General features: G+C 44.6%; 1 protein-coding gene and 1 long non-coding RNA gene across 2 annotated transcripts in view; one reads left to right on the forward strand and one right to left on the reverse strand.

Annotated features, from left to right (window-relative positions):
- LOC109519244 (uncharacterized) overlaps positions 1-1,272 on the forward strand; it is a 24,589-nt gene extending 23,317 nt beyond the window's left edge. The window contains exon 4 of the long non-coding RNA XR_002168908.1: positions 1,253-1,272. This is a non-coding gene — a long non-coding RNA (uncharacterized LOC109519244). The remainder of the gene's footprint in view (positions 1-1,252) is intronic.
- myo10l3 (myosin X, like 3) overlaps positions 1-18,458 on the reverse strand; it is a 63,836-nt gene that overhangs the window by 26,241 nt on the left and 19,137 nt on the right. The window contains exons 4-21 of the mRNA XM_019875583.1: positions 17,540-17,727; positions 17,314-17,448; positions 16,393-16,517; positions 16,215-16,228; positions 16,022-16,106; positions 15,638-15,744; positions 14,757-14,886; positions 14,001-14,119; positions 10,591-10,737; positions 10,014-10,114; positions 9,802-9,868; positions 8,859-8,951; positions 8,342-8,410; positions 5,776-5,858; positions 5,586-5,694; positions 3,989-4,069; positions 2,179-2,303; positions 1,294-1,408 (exon numbers count right to left, since the gene is read on the reverse strand). Of these exons, the coding sequence (XP_019731142.1) occupies positions 1,294-1,408; positions 2,179-2,303; positions 3,989-4,069; positions 5,586-5,694; positions 5,776-5,858; positions 8,342-8,410; positions 8,859-8,951; positions 9,802-9,868; positions 10,014-10,114; positions 10,591-10,737; positions 14,001-14,119; positions 14,757-14,886; positions 15,638-15,744; positions 16,022-16,106; positions 16,215-16,228; positions 16,393-16,517; positions 17,314-17,448; positions 17,540-17,727 (1,893 nt within the window). The remainder of the gene's footprint in view (positions 1-1,293; positions 1,409-2,178; positions 2,304-3,988; positions 4,070-5,585; positions 5,695-5,775; positions 5,859-8,341; positions 8,411-8,858; positions 8,952-9,801; positions 9,869-10,013; positions 10,115-10,590; positions 10,738-14,000; positions 14,120-14,756; positions 14,887-15,637; positions 15,745-16,021; positions 16,107-16,214; positions 16,229-16,392; positions 16,518-17,313; positions 17,449-17,539; positions 17,728-18,458) is intronic.

Consider the following 18,458-nt stretch of genomic DNA (forward strand, 5'->3'; position numbering starts at 1 on the left):
TAGCCCCCCCCGCCCCAGCCCCCCCCCCCCCCCCCCCCCAATTCAGCTCTCACACTTCCTCCGCGAACACAATCAGCAAGCGTATAATCACACATGGATTGTTCCACCTCCAAAGGAAACACGGCCCTCTCTCTCGGCCTTCTTCCCACAACCCACACAACATTCCCCCCTATCTCAAAACATGACCATGTGCACCGAAGGACGCCCAACCGCACTATCAAGTGGAGCCGTCATCTAGCCAAAGTTCAAAACCGTGACACGTAAAAACGAGATCCCGGTGCGACACGATGACTCCATGTGCTTCATTTTCACCGCCGCGTCTACACGGGCGGTTTAGCGCCCGGCCGGGTATTCATGAAGAGACTTCAAAACTGCCGTCTGTACAAAACGCGCGGTTAGCGCATCAGCCAGATGGGTGCGTCGCAAACAAAAGATAGCGAAAAAAAAATTTTACGTGGAGGATTCGCAGCATATGATATTTGTCGCGGGGGGGGGGGGGGTTTGCCCTTCACAATCCAACATGCTATTAAAAAGTTAATCATTCATTGAGAAAGCTGCGAAAAACCAGGTCTTCCGAAGGAAGAGTTAATGATTGAAATCGAGAGCCGGGAGAGAGACGGCTGCGCCAAAAAAGGTGTCCCCTGAGAGCCCGGTCGCTTCCAAAGCGGCCAGTTTAATCATTATTCGGTGAGCGTCGTCGGGAGGTGAACAATTGAGGCCGCCTCGGGATTACCCGCTTTCGGCGGCTGGCGCTGAGTCGCACGATGCGCTGAGAGTGAAATCTGGGGGAGAAGCCATCCAAAGCGTGCGGTTGTCAACAAGGGAGCAGAACATCTGACCGCAACCTGCCAGTAAATTCTTTGGGACGTGAGTCACGGCGAGGGGCGTCCAAACTGCGACACACATGAACAGCCTGGGAACCTTGAGAGGGGAAAACTAATACTCCATTTGGCAGCAGAAAACTATTTGGACACAGTAAACACTTGGGCCACAAAAAACACAAATTCCGCCACAGCAAAAAGAGTATTTGGCAAGAGAAGCACGATAGTTTGCCACTGAAAATACTATTTTGCAAGGAATACACACCAAAAAAAAAAAAAGTGTCTCAAGTACCATGAACGCCACATTTTGACAAGGGAAAAAGAGATTTTCAAAATTTGACCATCATTCAATTTTAAGCGGCGTCATTTCCCAAACAAGACGTGAAAAATATCAACGTGTCATTGATTCATCAACTTTCTTCACATTACAGTCGATTATTTAAAAAAAAAAAATCTTTGGCGGTCTTTTTACCTTTGTCTTTCCAAGCTGCCATTCTTTCTTCGTGTTGTCATGACATGCCAGAAGCTCTGCGCAATTCTGCTTTTCGTCTTCCGTCTGGATTTTGCTCTTCAGGATCGTCTTGTATCTACGAGGAGGTTCAAAAGAGGACACGCAGCGACATGACATGCAAGTCAAATTGATTTGGATATGCCCTTAATCACTAAAGCAGGGGTGTCCAAACTTGGGTCATCTGAGGGCCCCATACAGAAAAACAGAAGGATGTTGGAAATTCTTTTTTTGTTAATCACACACTCTGAAATCAATCAAGCAGCTTATTGCTGATATTTTGTAGTTATTTGGGAAAATCCGTGACATAATTTACTACAGCTTTCATAACTTTCTTTTGAATGGGATAAGGCCAATTTTGGGGTGACCTTTGCCCGGTGTCCCACCAGACTAGATCCACCCCTGCACTGAACAGCAACCAAATCCCACCTCCAAATGAACGAGAGCACACTTTTGCGAGCTAACCATTGCTAAATTCTAAAAGTGAACCATCTCCATTCACCACAATGCTCTGCAGAGAAATTGCGCTCGAACTTCAGTCATAAATAATTTCTCTGGATTTCTATGATACGAACCGATTCATTAGTTGAAGTGGGCGTGACAAATGTTATTTCTGGTATAAGCAAGCCGGCTGCTGAAAAATGGCCGCCGTGCCGTAGCGTGGACACCACTGCATTGAAGAGTCTTAAAGGGCTACACGGGACCATGGTTGGAAAAAAAAGAGAAAAAATCGGTGGCATCCCCTGATCTACCCCTCTTCCCTCCCCCGTAGAAAACAACAATGGAGGTTGACGCCTTTTTTTTTTTTTTTGACCGCATCCATTCGAACTGAGCAGAAAACACACGGACCTGTTGTAGAAATCCTGAAAGGAGCGGCGAACAGGGAATCCCGCCTTGCGGATCTTCACCGTTTCCAGCATTCCCGAGTATTTCAACTGGTTCAGAACGACGTCTGGATCAAACTGGTTGGCTTTCTGTCGAGAGCAACACAAACACACAGCGGCGGTGGGAGTCAGTCGCGCAAGTCGAGGAGTCGTGATCTGAAAGTCGCAAGCGAAACTGTGGGGGGGGGGGGGAATCAAACAAGTCATTACTTGGGTCAAGCGAGTCAATCTTGCTAAGATATTGGCAGACTCGATATCGATGAGCATTGTCCACATAAGGGACATGGGTGAGCTGCAGTCTATCCCCGCTGAGAGGCGAGGTGCACCCTGGATCAGTCGCGAGCCAATTGCGGTTGTTTTATGCCCACAAAAAAACAAACAAAAAAAAAAAACAGCTAATCTATTTGATGCCTCAATAAGTTTGTCGAGTGGTGCCTGAGACGTCCGCACGAAGGCCCATTGTCACCCAGAGAGCACGCGGTGCCGGATAAGCCCCCCCAAATAGAGCCAAGGCATTCCGCAAAGGTGTCAATCTAATTGCGTGCACATGTTACTATGCAGGGAAGCCCTTTCATGCTCGCATGTGTTCATGCTCGTAATGAAACGCACACATCCACGCACGAAGGCCGGGCCAGCGCCTCCTCTGCGCTCGGAGCCCTGAGCTCTTTAGCGGGGGATTTAGGCCCACTCAAAGAGGCGCTGGCAGGAAAACAAGCCGGGCCTCTCGCCGACTTTTCTCCCAGCGAGGGAGGATGAATATAAATTGTGCGGGTGTGTCGGGATGCGTGTAATCATATGAGAAGACGGTAATCCTGCAAATCTGTCAGATGAACGAAGGCATGTCTCGTTTCCATTGAGAGGGCGACGAGAGCAAAATGTTTCCGTGCTCGATAGGAACAGAAAATCTGGCTCGGTATATTTTATCGGGCAGCACGGTTGTGTGGTGATCGGCATCATAGTTTCGATATTTGAATCCGGACTGGGCCATTCCAAAAACAATGCAGGTTAGGTGAAGATTTGGAGTCAATGTAGCTGCACCAGCAAAACTGCAACCTAAAATCAGTTTTTTTTGAAGCTCCACACGACTGCATTGTATTATTTTATTACATTTTTTTTATTGAACCACAAAAACATGATGCGATTGTCACGGAAGAAGCAAACTGCTTCATAGAGGAAATGGTGATGATAGAGGAAAGAGTGTGAATGTTTGGAGAGGCGGTTCAGAACGAGCAACACACACACACACACACACACACACACACACACACACACACACACACACACACACACACACACACACACACACAATCAAGACATTGGCTCAATCCAACAATCAGACAAGCGAATCCCCCTTTTTATAGCCCACGTGGTCAAGAGGAAGGGAGAAACGCAGGACGAATACATAAACCACTCGCCGGCTCGGCCGCCGCTGTGGTTTCGTTTTGGCATTCCACTGACGCAGCCAAATCAGCCGAGCGCTGGAGCGACCTCTGACCCCCTGTAAAAGGGCTGGAGTAGTTGGAATGCGCTGGTACGCAGCCCAGGAGCACAAAGGGAGTCTTTGCATCGGGCCGGAGGGGAACGGCCCGCGATTATTAGGATTGAAAATATAGACCCCCGCCCCCAAAAATAAATAAATAACCTGGCTGTTTTTTTCATACAGTATTGTTATGACTTAGTGGTCAGGTCTACGGCTACGCTGTAAAATGACTTAGCGGGACATGAACTCGAAGCGATGACAACAATGAGAAGCACTTCGAACTGATCGGACCTACCTTAGCCATGTTCGGTTTGATGCAGCGCACAAAGAAAGGGTTGGAGGCACTTAGCGTGGCCATGAGGGAATGGAGAGATTCCTGAAAAAACAGAAGGCTCCGCTTTAGTGCCAACATTTTCCATGACCTCAATTCATTTGAAACAACAAAAAAAAAAAGAGTAAAAGTATTCCTGGGTGTCTTGATTAAAAGTAGCTGTTCTGTTTCAAGCAAATGACCTACTGCGAGGTATGAGAAGACCCCCTTTTGGATTATTACGACGGCGACCGAGCGTGTGTGAATCGATATGGATATGCCTTCATGTCACAGCAATACTCGAACTTGCTATGAAGACAAACTGAGGTTTTTGGGCTCGACTCAGCTCAAGACCTTCTTGCGTGGAATTTGGATTCCCCCCCGTGCTTGTGCCAGTTTTCTTGGGCGTCCTCCCACATTCTAAAAACATACTTCTCGTGCTTTTCGTGCTTTGTAATTGGCTGTCCGAGTCACGTAGCTTCTGAGCTTGCGCCAAAGCAATAAAAGCATGAGCTTGATGTTACCTGGTGGCACTCTGATGTCAAGGAGCCAAGTGGAAGTGAGTTGAGGAGTTTCATTTCGACATAAGTAGAGCTTTGCCAACATCTGGCGGCATTTATCGGCAATTAAAAATCTTTTTAGGGTCAAAGCAGATAAAATTATATTATGCGTATTAGAGAGAGAGAGAGAGAAAACCTAAAAGTTCAATACAAGTGAACTGTACAAGACTACTGAATGAGACACGCTGCAATCATCGTTTAGTTGTCAGAGAGCTTTGGAGATCCGAGTGGAATATTTCCGACTTTCTATTCGACCCGAATGCATCACGCATACGTTCACACAATTGGGGGACCCTTGGACTGTGTGGGCCCGGCTCTCCTCCCCGCCTCAGACAGGCTGTCTCCATCGAGGCCTGGCCTGGCTGAGCTGAGCGTGATTGGCCCCTGGTTGGCCCCGCTCTGCCCAGCCATCAACACTAATCCCCCTGGCTTCAGAAACTGTGGCCTGGGCAGCCGGCCAAATCCAAGCCACCACCCCCCCCCCCCACCGTTCCCCCTTCTCTCCGCACTGCAGTTAGGACAAAGTAACTGGACTGCGAGCCCACCCCAGCCCTCGTTCCCGCTCCACTCGAAAAAAAGCACGTACAGCTATCCTCCCTATTATTTTGGCCGCTCAGATACACAGACGGCATTCTGCGAGATGTCTATCTGCCCGTCTTGTGCGCGACACTGGGGGTGGGATATGACCCTCGCGTGCAGTGGCACTTGGAGGACAATGAGCCGGTCTGTGTCGTTTTCCTTCACGCCGTTTACTATTCACTGGCAGAACAATTCTCCACTGTGTGAGAGCGAAATAATTCACCGTATAGATTCACTGTACCTTCAGTGTGATGCATACTTACAAATAGACTGTTTCTATTATTTGTTCAAATGTATTTCTCCGCTCCTACGCATCCGTTATTATGTACGTCAACAGTTTTCATGACACACTTCGGAATATGATGCAGACATTTTTTTATCCCTCCATCTATCGCTCGCACAAGCCACTGACGGCACCTATCGATCCATCGATGCATACGCACCCTGAACTGAGAGCTGACGGTGGGCTTGCGTCGGGCGGTTCCCATCTTCATGGTCTCTTCTCCGTTCCTGCTGCCCACGCGCTCAAAGAGGTCGTAGATGAAGTCGAGCCTGACGACACACAGTTTGTGTTCCTGATGCGGAGTGTGTGACTGGAAAGAGGGGGTTGGATTTGCGACAAAAGGTGTTTACCTGCTGTCTTTGAGAATGAACAATATGTCGTCTCTGAAGGTGTCCCTGTTCTTCTCCAGGATGCCGCGTGCATCGTAAAGGACCTAAGACAGAAACATTTTTACATTTGGTCAAACACCGGGGAAGGACAAACAGCAGTTAGACTCAACAATACATGTCGTAGACTGCGGCGCAAGTTAAGTAAAGTGCTACCTTGGCTTACAAGTAGCTCATCTTGCAAGGTTTTTGAATTAAGAGCCAGAGTTTGGTAGATTTTTTTTTTTTTTTTGCTTTGTTGCGAGTCGAACTTCAGATAAGCCACTGCTCAAGTCGAGAGAAAATTAAACTCAATGTTTTGCGCTCAGGCCAAGCAATGCTATTTTGTGGTATCTTGGTGCCAAGGAACTATTTTTAAGTGAGTTGGACAGCTCCCTTGCTCCCACCACCTGCAACATCCATTTTAATGACGTTATGATACGTGTTTTATTTGCCGCTTGGGTTTTTTTTGGGTTGCAATTCTAGTCGGTTCTACCTTTATGATCCAGCGCGAGTATGTGCAGGTGTCGCTAATAAAGTAACAGTACAGTGTATATGGTGCAAGCTTGTGAATTCCTGCTTGAGCCACATTGTCTACAAAGACACACAAAGGGGAGCGGCCCGTGTGTGTGTGTGTGTGTGTGTGTGTGTGTGTTAATTCCGTCACATGTTGAGTTTAGTCGGGCCTTAGCAACGCAGCATTCCACTGCTGCGAGCTCCCGGAACCACAGTCATGTATCAAGATGAAAATAAAGATGATTATTTCAACACACAATCTAAACCGTACGCATACGTTCACAAAAAAACACTTGAGAATGAGAGGGTGGGCGCGCATGCGTGCGTGCGTCTGTGTGTGTGTGTGTGTGTGTGTGTGTGTGTGTGTGTGTGTGTGTGTGTGTGTGTGCGTGTGTGCGCGTGGGAGCGGCGCAAACAAATGACAAGTCTACAATCCCTCCTTTTGCCAGCTTGGCTTGAGGGGAAGCCATGAGACCCATGGCGATGCTCCGTCATTCAGAATTCACAGAGGACTCCTCTGTGTATGTGTGTGTCCGTGTGCGCGCGCGTGCGTGCGTGTGTGTGTGTGTGTGTGTGTGTGTGTGTGTGCGTGTGTCTTTAAGGTTCAATCAATTTAATTACACACAATTGTCAATTACACATAGATTGACAACAAAATCCGGCAAGTAGGCAGATGATTTGATAGCTAGCAAGCTAGCTAGCCAGACAGACAGACAGACAGACAGACAGATCTAAAGCAATAAAGTACATAATGAAAAAAAACAAACTAATCACATTAAATAAAGCTTTTTTTCTAGTTGTAGGAGTATGTGGTGAGAAATATCATCTAATTATGCCAAAAGGCTATATTTATAACTGATTTTTTTTTTGTTAGCAAAATGGAAAGTGTAAGAATTTTGACAATTATCTATCCATCTGAGGATGGAATGACGAGTTATAATTTGCCCAATATATCCAGGATATAAAATATCTGTTGATATGCATAACATTGTAGGATTCACTCTGTCTGAGTCTTTTGATTTGTGTAAAAATTCCACCTCAGGGTAAGGCAGAAGGCAAATAATTCAATTAGATGGGGGGGAAGGATGCAGTCATTTCCTCAAGTGACAAGACAGCGATCTACTAACACAAACAGTGAAGCAGCCCAGAGTGGAACACACAACGGCTGGAAAGGGGTGGAGGAAAGGGGCTATCCTCAGTGGATGAAGTCATTAGCATAAGCATCCGTGCGAGACTTGCGGCTGTGCTACCTCGCTCGCGCACACACTGAGGTGCTTCGCAGGGCCGTGACGCCACAGTGTCTTCTCGCTTGTGTCATACTTGGCCCTTATCTGTGCAATAAAGATGGAAAAATTCTGCGACCTGAAATAACACCTCGCGCTTGCTAGCTTCACGTTACAGTTAGCTTTGTTGTGCTAATCTTGTCAATCCATTAGCTTATGTGTTTTAGCTAGCTGGGTGCTAGTCACGTGGTTAATAAGCTATCGTTTTTTTTGTTTGGCTCGTTTTCTAGTTAAGGCTAATTCTATTTTCCTGTCACATTTAAACTTAATGGGACTCCATTTACCATCGGGACAACCAGGTAACACTTCCACAACTTGGCGAAACAGGGAAGCCTTGCCCTTGTACTGGGCCCACCACAACAATGGGCTCTGCATGGCGACAATTTATTGTACGTTGTTTGCAAATGTTCACAAACCTCTTTGCGTGCAGTGTAATAATTCTCCACGCTGCGTCTACTTTGGTTGGGCAGGCTCCAAAGTTTTTTTTCCCCCTTAACCATTTCCCCCTCACTTAACAAAGTTGTGCATTCAAGGAATAGAAAATGACTTAAATCAATTCAGGTAATGAACTAACTTCATTTGGCGCACTGATCTGATCTGTTCCTACAAGTGCACTGCTTCCTCTTCAAGACAAAAAAAAATGTGATCAGCGGCTAGTTGATGTCACGCTCTAAACGTCATTGTGGTGTGTTAAAAAAAATAAAATTGACTGTCGACCACCGTGAGGGTGTGTGTGTGCGTGGGTCGGTTACCTCTCCAGCGTAGTGCTTGATGCCAAACTGATGGTCGGTCACTCGGGGCTTCACGTAATATGGGTTTGCCTGACAAGAGAATTAAAAAAAAAAAAAAAGAGAGAGAGTTCCGTCATATTATGTAATGTAAGGGGTGTGAAGCAAATTGAATATGATTTAGTTCTTTATATAAAAGAGCCATAGATTAGGCACTTCTTATTTTGTGGCTCTACCTGTTCCGTCATCTTTTTTTTTTTTTTTTTTTTGCGCACAAAGCTGATCAAACTCAGAGAAAGGCTGCTCACATTTCGGCATTGTTGCGTTCGCATGCGAGAGTGAGATGAACATGCTCTCATGCGGCTCTCATGCACCGCATAGACGTTGGACCTGGCAAACGGCGATTTTACCCTCCCGAGGTCCCCCCGGATCATTTTACGTACTTGCGTGCGCATTTGTTCGCGTCTGCTAAAGCGTGAAAGATATGGAAGGTGTGTGTGTGTGTGTGTGTGTGTGTGTAAGTGCTCGCACGCCGACTCACGGCGTGTCGGCTGTGCAGTTTCTCCAGGAGGGTGTAGTCGGTGCCTTTGGGGAAACGGCTCTCCTCGTTGATAAGAGCCAACATGCCCAGTTTCTAAAAGACAAGTACAGAGGAGAAGGTGAAAGGCACGCTGCCGTCTGTGTGCAGCGCGTCACCATGCGAACCGCGACAAACATCAGCCTTTCTTACGACAACACACGCATGTTGCCCACCCACGTGAGCCACTGAGAGCGAGAGTGGGCTAACTTCATTTTTGATACGCATTCGTTAAGTGCGGATACAAATAGAGAAAAGGTCTGGCTTTCAGGTGAACACTGATCAAAATCCCCTTTGTGTGATCGAGCCCTTTTGGACCCTTAAAATGCATCTGTTTCAAAAACAGTCGCTACCGATAACACAATACATCGGCAGGAAAAAAAAAAGAATTCTGTTACGGTTGTTACATTTCGAGTCCACAAGGTATATGCGACAATTTACAACTGTACTTAAACTTGTGCTACGACTACGACAGCCACTTTCGAAACTAAAACCGGAAATTCAAATGTTTCTATTTAAAATACGACGGAAACATGTTTAATGAACTCCGCAATGGCCGAGTTCCGTATATTGCGCACTATAAGGCGCACCTAAAAGCATTCAATTTTCTCAAAAGCCGACAGTGCACCTCATCCAATGCACCTTATATATGGATCAATATTCTGATTTCTTGGACGTAGCATTTTAAATGTTCTGTAAAGCGTTTTGTTCCAGCTGCAGCCGGCTGTGAGAGCTCTATTTAAATAAAGCTGAATTGTATTGTATTCCCTTTAAATTTTTGACTGCAGATAAATGCAATGACTGGCCTACCGAAAGGATTTGATCCTCTATTACCTAGCTAGAGTTTTGGTTTCGAATAATATTTCACCCAGGACGTCCCAGGTCGCGAAGGTCAAAGGTCAAATACCTTCTCGATGAGATCCAGACACTCAGCGTTGTCCATCCAGTCAATGGCCTCCCACTGGATGCCTTCCCTGCAAGGGCAAAGGCGCACAAAGAGGCAGAAATAAACACGCAGAGAAAGAGAACGGCATCAGTGAGCGGCCTGAGCTGCAGTTCCACGCTTGCCGAAGAAAACAAACTGCTTGTGACGGTGGCGGGTAATTTGAGTCAGGTGACCTGTTGTATTCCAGCTGCTCCAGCGAGAAGATGTGCTTGTTGAAGTACTCCTGGAGCTTCTCGTTGGCGTAGTTGATGTTGAACTGCTCAAAGCGGTTGACCTGCGCGGTAGAAGAACGGCAGCGGTGCGCTTGAATATGGGGGAATACGGGGAAATTTATGACAATAAAATTGAGAAGAGAAAAAAAAAACAAGATAAACTTGTGAGAATAAACACGTTTTTCTGAGGCAAAAAAGTTTGCAGTCCTCGACCATCCATCCTGTATTTTGGCAAAATGTCTTTGACCGTCTGGGTTACGTTAAACATCCGTACCTTTTTGGACTTTCCTGGGTATAAGTCGCATTTTGGGGGGAAATTTATTTTTACATAAAAAGCAGACCAAGAGCAGCTCACAATCGCACCCTAAGTCCCCGTTGCCTAATCGTGGGTGTGTTCAGAAATATGTACATACAGAACACATTAGGACTATTTGGGTTTATTTTTGTAGTTTTCAACTATTTTTGAATCCTCATCTTGTGATTTGTTTTTTTTTCCTCCTATGTCAGTGCGGCCCGAACACCCCTTTGCATTGATCACCTCAAAGTTCTCAAATCCAAAGATGTCCAGGATGCCGATGCACTTGAAGTTGTCTTTGCCCTTAATCTTCTGGTTGATCTTCAAAATGATCCAAGAGAAACACTGCGAGTACAGCGCCATGGCCACCGAGTCCCGGGAGTCCACGGCCTGCGGCAAAAAGGCATGACGCAATGCGAGGTGAGCACCGGGTTACCTCGGGTTACCCGAGGTGAGGCGAGGTTGGCCGTTCCGCTGAAGCTTTGTTGTGTGTTGCGCGTTGCGCAGGCACTATTGTCTGTTTTCACAACAGGCCACGGTGTTTAGTACCTCCATTTCCACAGTGAGAGTACACGTTCTTGAAGCGTGAAAAAAAAAAATAAAATAAAATAAAAATGCTGAGTCGTTGCCGACTTATCTTTACGGAAAATAAAATAACCTGCAGGACTATGCATTTGTAGCCTCGATGCAGAAAACGTAAAGGGAAAGCAGGGGCCAGCGAGCATTTACTGTACATAATCACGAGGTAAAGTACTAAGTGGAACGGTAATGTTTGTTGCGGTAAGTTCCCCCACACGACTCATTAATTACAAAGGAGCTGGCCCATGCGTCCGTTTTAAACACCAAATGGGGCCCGTGAGCACAAAGGTTCGCCCACCCCTGGTATAAACGCACTGCATGTTATTTCTGAGCCCAAAATAAAGCGGTAGCGACAATAGCTCCCGCCATCCATCATGCCCCGTCACCTCCGGCCACTGAAAAGAAAGCCGGTGGCTCCAGGATCTCCGTCACAGGGGCGAGAAGAGAAGAATGGCTGTTTGTCCTGTACGAGGGGTGGAGGAGGGGTCTCGGTTCACGGAATTGAGTGGGGTGGGGGGGTGCCCACTTCGGGAGCTTGTAGGTTGGAAGAGCCCCGCTTACTGGGAGAAGGAGCCTTTCTTACTGGGTCCGGCAGTGGAAGAATGCTCCCTATTTAGTGAGAAGCTGCTTCAAAGGGCAGACAGAACAAGCAAGACAGAACAAGTGCACAGTGCAGCGTCTTTGTTCCATTTGTCAAACGAGCTCTTTTTCTGGTCCGAATAAAACGATTCCTTCACGTGTTGACTGGAATAAGAAGAGGGAGCGTGGGGGAGGGGGGAGGGGACGGTGGGATGCGTCACATAGGTCGAAGACCCCAAATGTCATAAAACCACAATTCGAGTCACAGATTCGATGCATTTGCATGTTGAAAGTTCACTCTTCATAGGAACACAGTGGTGCCTTGAAAAACGAGTTGTTTGACGACGCTTGGAAGTCAAAATTTATAACAGCAAAAAATAGTGCGATTAGATTTGACTTTATAAAAACAAATTGTGCTAATATGATGAAATAGAATTGAAATCATTAAACAGTGTGCATCATGAGTAATTCCTTGCGGCTCTTTCTGGTGTGTGAGATTTGGCCACTAGGGGCAGTATAATACGTCACTCAGAAGAACGTCGACTGCAAGTGAATCAGTCAACTGCAGTAATGGCAGTAACTCTTTGCAGATATAAAGAATGTATGCCAGTGAGTGTAGTCACATAAAACCAGTTTCGTTCTTTATATTTGCTTCCATCATATTTTTGTATTCACAAAACAGTGCTAGTTTGCTTCACATATAAGTGCAACAAAATAATTGTGGTGGAGTTTAGGGGAGCTGGATTGGATGCAAGCCATTTTCCAAAACTTTATTTACTAATAAAAACTTTGGCGAATTATTTTATTTGTTTAAGCTTTCCTTAAACCTTATTTTACTTTACCCAACTTAAAATCATCAAAACTATCAAAACTAAAATAAAAAAATTAAAAAAATTCTCTCCATTTTTCGTGAATCTATATACAGATACTGTCGATCACTTTTGGTCTTTTGGGCAGTTAAGAACGGCAACAGTAAAACCCCCAAAGACATTAATCTCAATTACATGATTTCCTAATGGAAAATGCTTCCTACGGGGCCTCGCCCGGCATCCTGGAATGAATTGTTTTCAACCTATAAAGTTCTGCCCTGTAGTACATTACAATTATTACAATACGATGATGACTTATGATTAACCTTCATTAATCATAAGCGGAGACATTGATGCAGAATGCCAGGCACACGGCGAGTGGATTATTACAGTGTCTGCCACCACAGGAGAAGTCTCCAACTTCAGCCCCCCCAACCACAACCTCCTCCCCCAATCATGAGCTCCATTGTACTTTTGACTCAGATCACTATCGCCACGGCTTCATTGTGCCGAGAATCTGGCAGACAAAAAGCAGGAAATGGTCGGGAGTCACGCAAGCCGTGTGGAGGGGGGAAGATGTGTGTGTGTGTGTGTGTGTGTGTGTGTGTGTGTGTGTGTGTGTGTGTGTGAGAGGCGTGTCATTGAGGTAAAGGGGGGGAAAAAAAGGGTGACAAGCTAGCATAAGGCTCGCCACACACCAAGCGATGCAGATGAAAGCGACTTTTTAAAAAGACAAATAATTAAAAACGATTTTTTGCTTTAATTCAATGGACATTGCACTGCTCCTTCTGGCGTGAGCCTTCTTGGTAAGCTTAAATAATATTCATCATTCTATACAGAGGATAAAGAATATATGCATGTGAATATTGTAATTTATTATCTGCCTACTTCATGTGTGCTCCTATATCTACCACAGTGACACATGATACAGTAAAATCCCTCAGTCGCGAAGGTCATGATCTAAACCACCCCAGTGAAATGTGAAATCCGTGATCAAGAAATACCCTCCACAGACATGATTTTATAGCATTTATGCACTTGTCTTGCTTTTATCGTTATTTAACCCACTCTTACATAATACCACCAAATTTTAAAAACGATATTCCGAGAGCGCAAGTGCTTACAGTAAAGAAATCTATTTTTTTTTCAAAATTGGCAAAATGAAATCCTCATCTCACAACATGCTGTACATCAATAATCATACCCAAAGAGGTACATTTTAAAATAAACTTACAGCCATTGCATTCTGTAGGTGTATAAAACAGGATGGAAGAGGATTTCATCTTTCTAAACTCTTCAGCAAAAATTAGGCAGATCTAGAAATACTTTTTATAAACCGCTACGTCTGTATGAATAATTTGCTTTGCGCTTCTCTTGCACTCTTCTTCTTCACAATTATAGTTAAACACATAAGTGTGCTGTCATCTAGTGGCCGAAAGCGGGATTACACCCAAAACAACTATGGAATTGGAATTATAACTGGAGAACCTTTTTTTTTTTTTTTTTAACCTGCGAAATAGTTGGTGAACCCCACACACCGCCCAACAGTTTAGTTGCGTAAGTCGGTCTGTAACCTGAAGTCGAGACAGAAGCGACATGTGAATAATGTGGACGATCGAGCACAGGCAAATATGGGCGGCGAGGTGGGGAATGTTTCGGTGGCGATCTGTGTTTCTATGTTTTTACCTGCTCCACAGTGAGCGGAGAGCAGATCTCCTCTCCGCGGAGGATCATGGAGCGCTGGGTCAACACCTCAGACAGCTGGAAGGAGTCCAACCCAAGCAGCTCACTCACGTTACTGACCACTGAAAGCACAGACGCACAGATACAGTACATATATTAATACTTTAAAAAAAAAAAAAAAACAGTGTGGTGCCTTGCCTTGTTTGATTCGCTCTGTGGCCAATCGAGTCAACCAGGTCACCCACTTATCGAGGTATACTTGAGCCCGACCAATTCTGCCGAGCAAACGTTGGGCGTGACCAAAGCGAATCTGTGAATGTTATTATTAGCAGAGAAGTTTTTTGGGGGGGATGAAGACTGCGTACCTATTTAAGCAGTTGGTAACCTGGATGTTTGGAAAAGAGGTTGGACAGGGAACAAAAGGGAATGGCGCTCATGTTTCAGCCTGTTCGGGACTGTTGCTGCCATGTCAATCAAACTCAGGAGCAGGAGGCAGATGAATCGAAATGACTGGTATCAAGTTGTGAAATTAAATTCCTGAACCCTCTGGGCTCTTTGCTGGCCTTTTGTGCCAGACTTGAACCATTTTAGGAAACCTATCCCCTGTTATTCACTGAAAATGTCTTTAATACCATCAAGTCCCATGAATAGCACGCATCTTTCACATTTTTGGACAATGGGATACCATCGTTTACTCGATGTGGATACAGCTTATCTCATTTGGCGCCTTGTGAGCACTCTTACTGTTTCCCCTCTTACCTCCTTTGGACGTGATTTGAGCTCCGCCCGCTGTCATAAATTCAATGTTTCCCATCTGGAGGACGGCGGACAGCAGCTTGAATACATCTCGGATCTCCTCCTCGCTGAACTCCATCACCTGCAGCGCTGCCTGTGTCCCAATACGCAAGGGCCATTACATGCTTCGATACAATCAAAAGTGTTGCAGAATATCAGACACCTTTTATCCTAACCAGGTTTTCACTGAAAAGCATGCCAGGTCCACATTTTGTGCTTGCCACAAGATGGGGACAAAGCCCTGTCTAATACAAAAGGAGTGCTTTGGCACACTCATGTGGCATCTCAGTGCAAAGGAACTATGTTGAGGTCAGGGGAGGAGCTTCTAATAGGCAGTCCAAAGTAGGGGAGAATATAAAAGTCGAGCTTTGGAATAATTTTGAGTTCTGTAATATTTGTAAGATTGACATAACCATCCCCCCTCTAAAATTTGAAAATTAAAATGCATGTACAGTATACATCATTTTTAAAAATATATATTTTTGTGCATGCAAATACTTTTTGTTTTTCTACTTTCTTCCTTTCAAAATGTTGCTGCTGTAAATTCTGAATTACTCCATTGTGAGACAAATCAAGGTTTTCTTATCTTATCTTTATCTCATGAAGTGATTGGCTAAATTATTTACGAAAAATTATTAAATTTGTCATTGATTTTTTTTTAAAAAATGAAATGTAGTACATAATATAATTGGTTAATGAATTAGACTGAATCATTAAATATGGTTCTGCTACTGATTTTTTTTTTTTTTTAACCTGAATTGGTTCATCTGTGTATTTTTTAATATCAAACTTTGCCTAGTCAAGTAACCAAAGGTTGTAGTGCCCCCAAGTGGTGAGATACTGACCATGACGCTGTCATAAAGCTGCTTGTCATCCAGGCTGCTGTCCTGCAAGCAGCCTGACTGGCTGAGGTAGTGGTAGGACTCAGGACCCTCGGACAGCAAGTACATGTCTGCGACAAAAGACATACAAATGGACTCTTTGTTGATTTCAAACAGAACACTTCACCAGACAACACAGAAATTCCAGCACATCTACTGGAAATATATTACAACGTAGAAGAAACATTTTACGTGCTCAGCTCAAAAAGTGCAACTCATAATATTCAGATACGTTTAGTACATAGCAAAATACGTATTTTCTGTCTTTAAAATAGGACTGTTTCCTTCCTTTAAATTTCCACCATGTTCTCATTTAACAGGCTCCTTTCAAAGTGCAAAAGCTCCAACCTCTGTGATCTTTGTCGGCCCCTGCTAACAGCGCGTAAAAGATGTGGTAGTTTCGCTCTCCCGGATTTTGACGCACCACTCGGTTCTTAGGAAGTGAGAGCAGATGACGAGGATTTAATCACATGTTCTTATCAGATATGTGAGTTCCTGGATTCCTGGTTGCTGCAGGAGGAAGCTTTCAACACGGGCCTACCTTTTCCAGCAAATCTAATGGATGAAAGTCAGGAAGAAAAACACGTCGATGAAAAAGACACCTTAAGGGTTGTATGTAACCAGCTAATACAGATTCATAAGCAATTGATTTCTTTTCAAAATCATTATGAGTTTGTATTCAAACTATAGATGTATAATATGATACTGTGGGAGGATACAATCGATGATGCAGCCTCCCTGGATGTTTCCGCTCTGGGAGAAGTGGAGCTGGATGAATTTTCCAAAGCGACTGGAGTTGTTGTTGTACACCGTCTTTGCATTCCCAAACGCCTCCATGATGGGACTGATGGGACAAACCACAGCACCCATTTAAAGGCTCCCTAGGCATGTTTTTAGAGCAGTAAGGGCACTTTTTGGGGGTCTTAAATTCTTGGAACCCACTTTAAAATTATTGTGAAACAGCAACAGCAACAGATATGCAAAAATTATGCCTAAAGAGGTTCATTAAAAATTTTTAAACTGCAGCCGATGTCTTCTGTTGGCGTAAAAAGCAGGATTACAGATGATCCCACACAGAATTACTTTCAGCACTAACTAGGGAGATCTTGAAATACTGTTGGGTTGCCCTACTTGCTGCTTTCAGTCTCCTTCATTCAAGTTTACATTGCAAAACAAGAGTGGTCCTCCATCTTATGGCCAACGTTGGAATTAAATTCATCCCAAATTAACATGGCCAAAACAAAACAGTTGAAATTGTACCAAAAAAAATAAATAAATCAGCAAAATAGCAGGGACTGCAAACCTGGAACCAATAGTGGAGAGGTGCCATTAAATTAGGCTAAATGATGATTAACTACCATGAATTCCCGTGCAAAGCTTCCAATTTGCAGTCTTTTCCAAACTGCTTACAGCAGGTTTGTCAAACTCATTTTTGTCGCTTCGTGAAAGTTTCCTTCGGGGGAGGACATTATAACAGAACCTAAATAAATATATGCTTTGAAATCAGAGGCCATTAAAAACGGCGTCTTCAAATAATACTATTCCATTCATTTTAAAAGGGGGGACTGCTAGCAAAGAATGCTTGCAACATTTCAGCAGTTTGTCGTTGCCATTTCCACTTCATTCTAAAACATTTGTACCTGCTTTGGATGAGCGCCTGCTCCACCCGGGTGGTCCTCTCCGATGGAGGTGTACCGGCCGAGTTCTGGCTCATCACTGAAAGGAACTTGAGCAGCAACTTGGTGCTCTCCGTCTTCCCGGCACCGCTCTCCCCGCTGACAACGTTCAGAGTCGGGACACATGAGCAACACTTAGCTCAGAGTGGAGTAGTTCATGAATACGCAGCGCCGGTCACTCAGTCATTACCTAATGAGCACACACTGGCTGTCGTGTCTCTTCCAAAGGCAGCGGTAGCACTCGTTGGCGATGGCAAATATATGAGGGGGCAGCTCCCCCATCTGGTGCTTGCTGTATAAATCCACTGAGGCGCCGTCATACAGTCCTGCAATCTGCTTGTAGGGATTTACAGCTGCCAGGATTGAACCTATGTTGGTCTGTAAAGGGAGAGGGGGAGTTGGAGGGGGGGGGGGGGAATAAAAAGACAGAGAGGAGACAAAAGCAATGAGGAAGAAACAACAACTTCTGGAAGAAAACATTTATTTTATGGGGCCTGACCGATCAATTGGCTGATATTAGCCCTTTGAAAATAGAATTTTTAAAACCAACTAAAAATAATGACATTTAAACATACCCCCCTCTACCCCAAAATAATTAAATAAACAAAAACATTCTTGTAAAATTAAACAATTACTGTTGCCTGTAATGTACATATTTTTATTGAACCGCAAAGACATGATGCGATTGTCAAGGAGGAAGTGGCTGAGAGTGAGGAGAAAGCATACTCCCTACGATAAACGGGGGTTCACTGTAATAAACACCTTGTCAAATGAATACCTCTCTGACAGTGACAATCCAAACTTCCTTGATATCAGATTTATTTTTATTTTTTTTTTTTGCAGCTCTCATACTGGATTTTATGACAGCGGATTATGCGATTGAGGGTGGATTCCATGGCCTACTTTAAGTTCATTCACTAAAGCTGGTAATATTTTGCGCTTTCGGGTAAAGTACCTGGCAGATTGGATTTGTAGGTCAACATTCCAGGATATTGCACACAAAGCATACAGTTTGTTGTGCATTATTGTCTTCAAAAACGACATACAGGAAGCAAGGCTCACAATACAGTTGACCGTATTCAACTCAAAGTCTATTTTGACGTGCAGAA

Source organism: Hippocampus comes, unplaced genomic scaffold (assembly GCF_001891065.2).
Source record: "Hippocampus comes isolate QL1 unplaced genomic scaffold, H_comes_QL1_v1.1 scaffold321, whole genome shotgun sequence".
Lineage (NCBI taxonomy): Eukaryota > Metazoa > Chordata > Actinopteri > Syngnathiformes > Syngnathidae > Hippocampus > Hippocampus comes.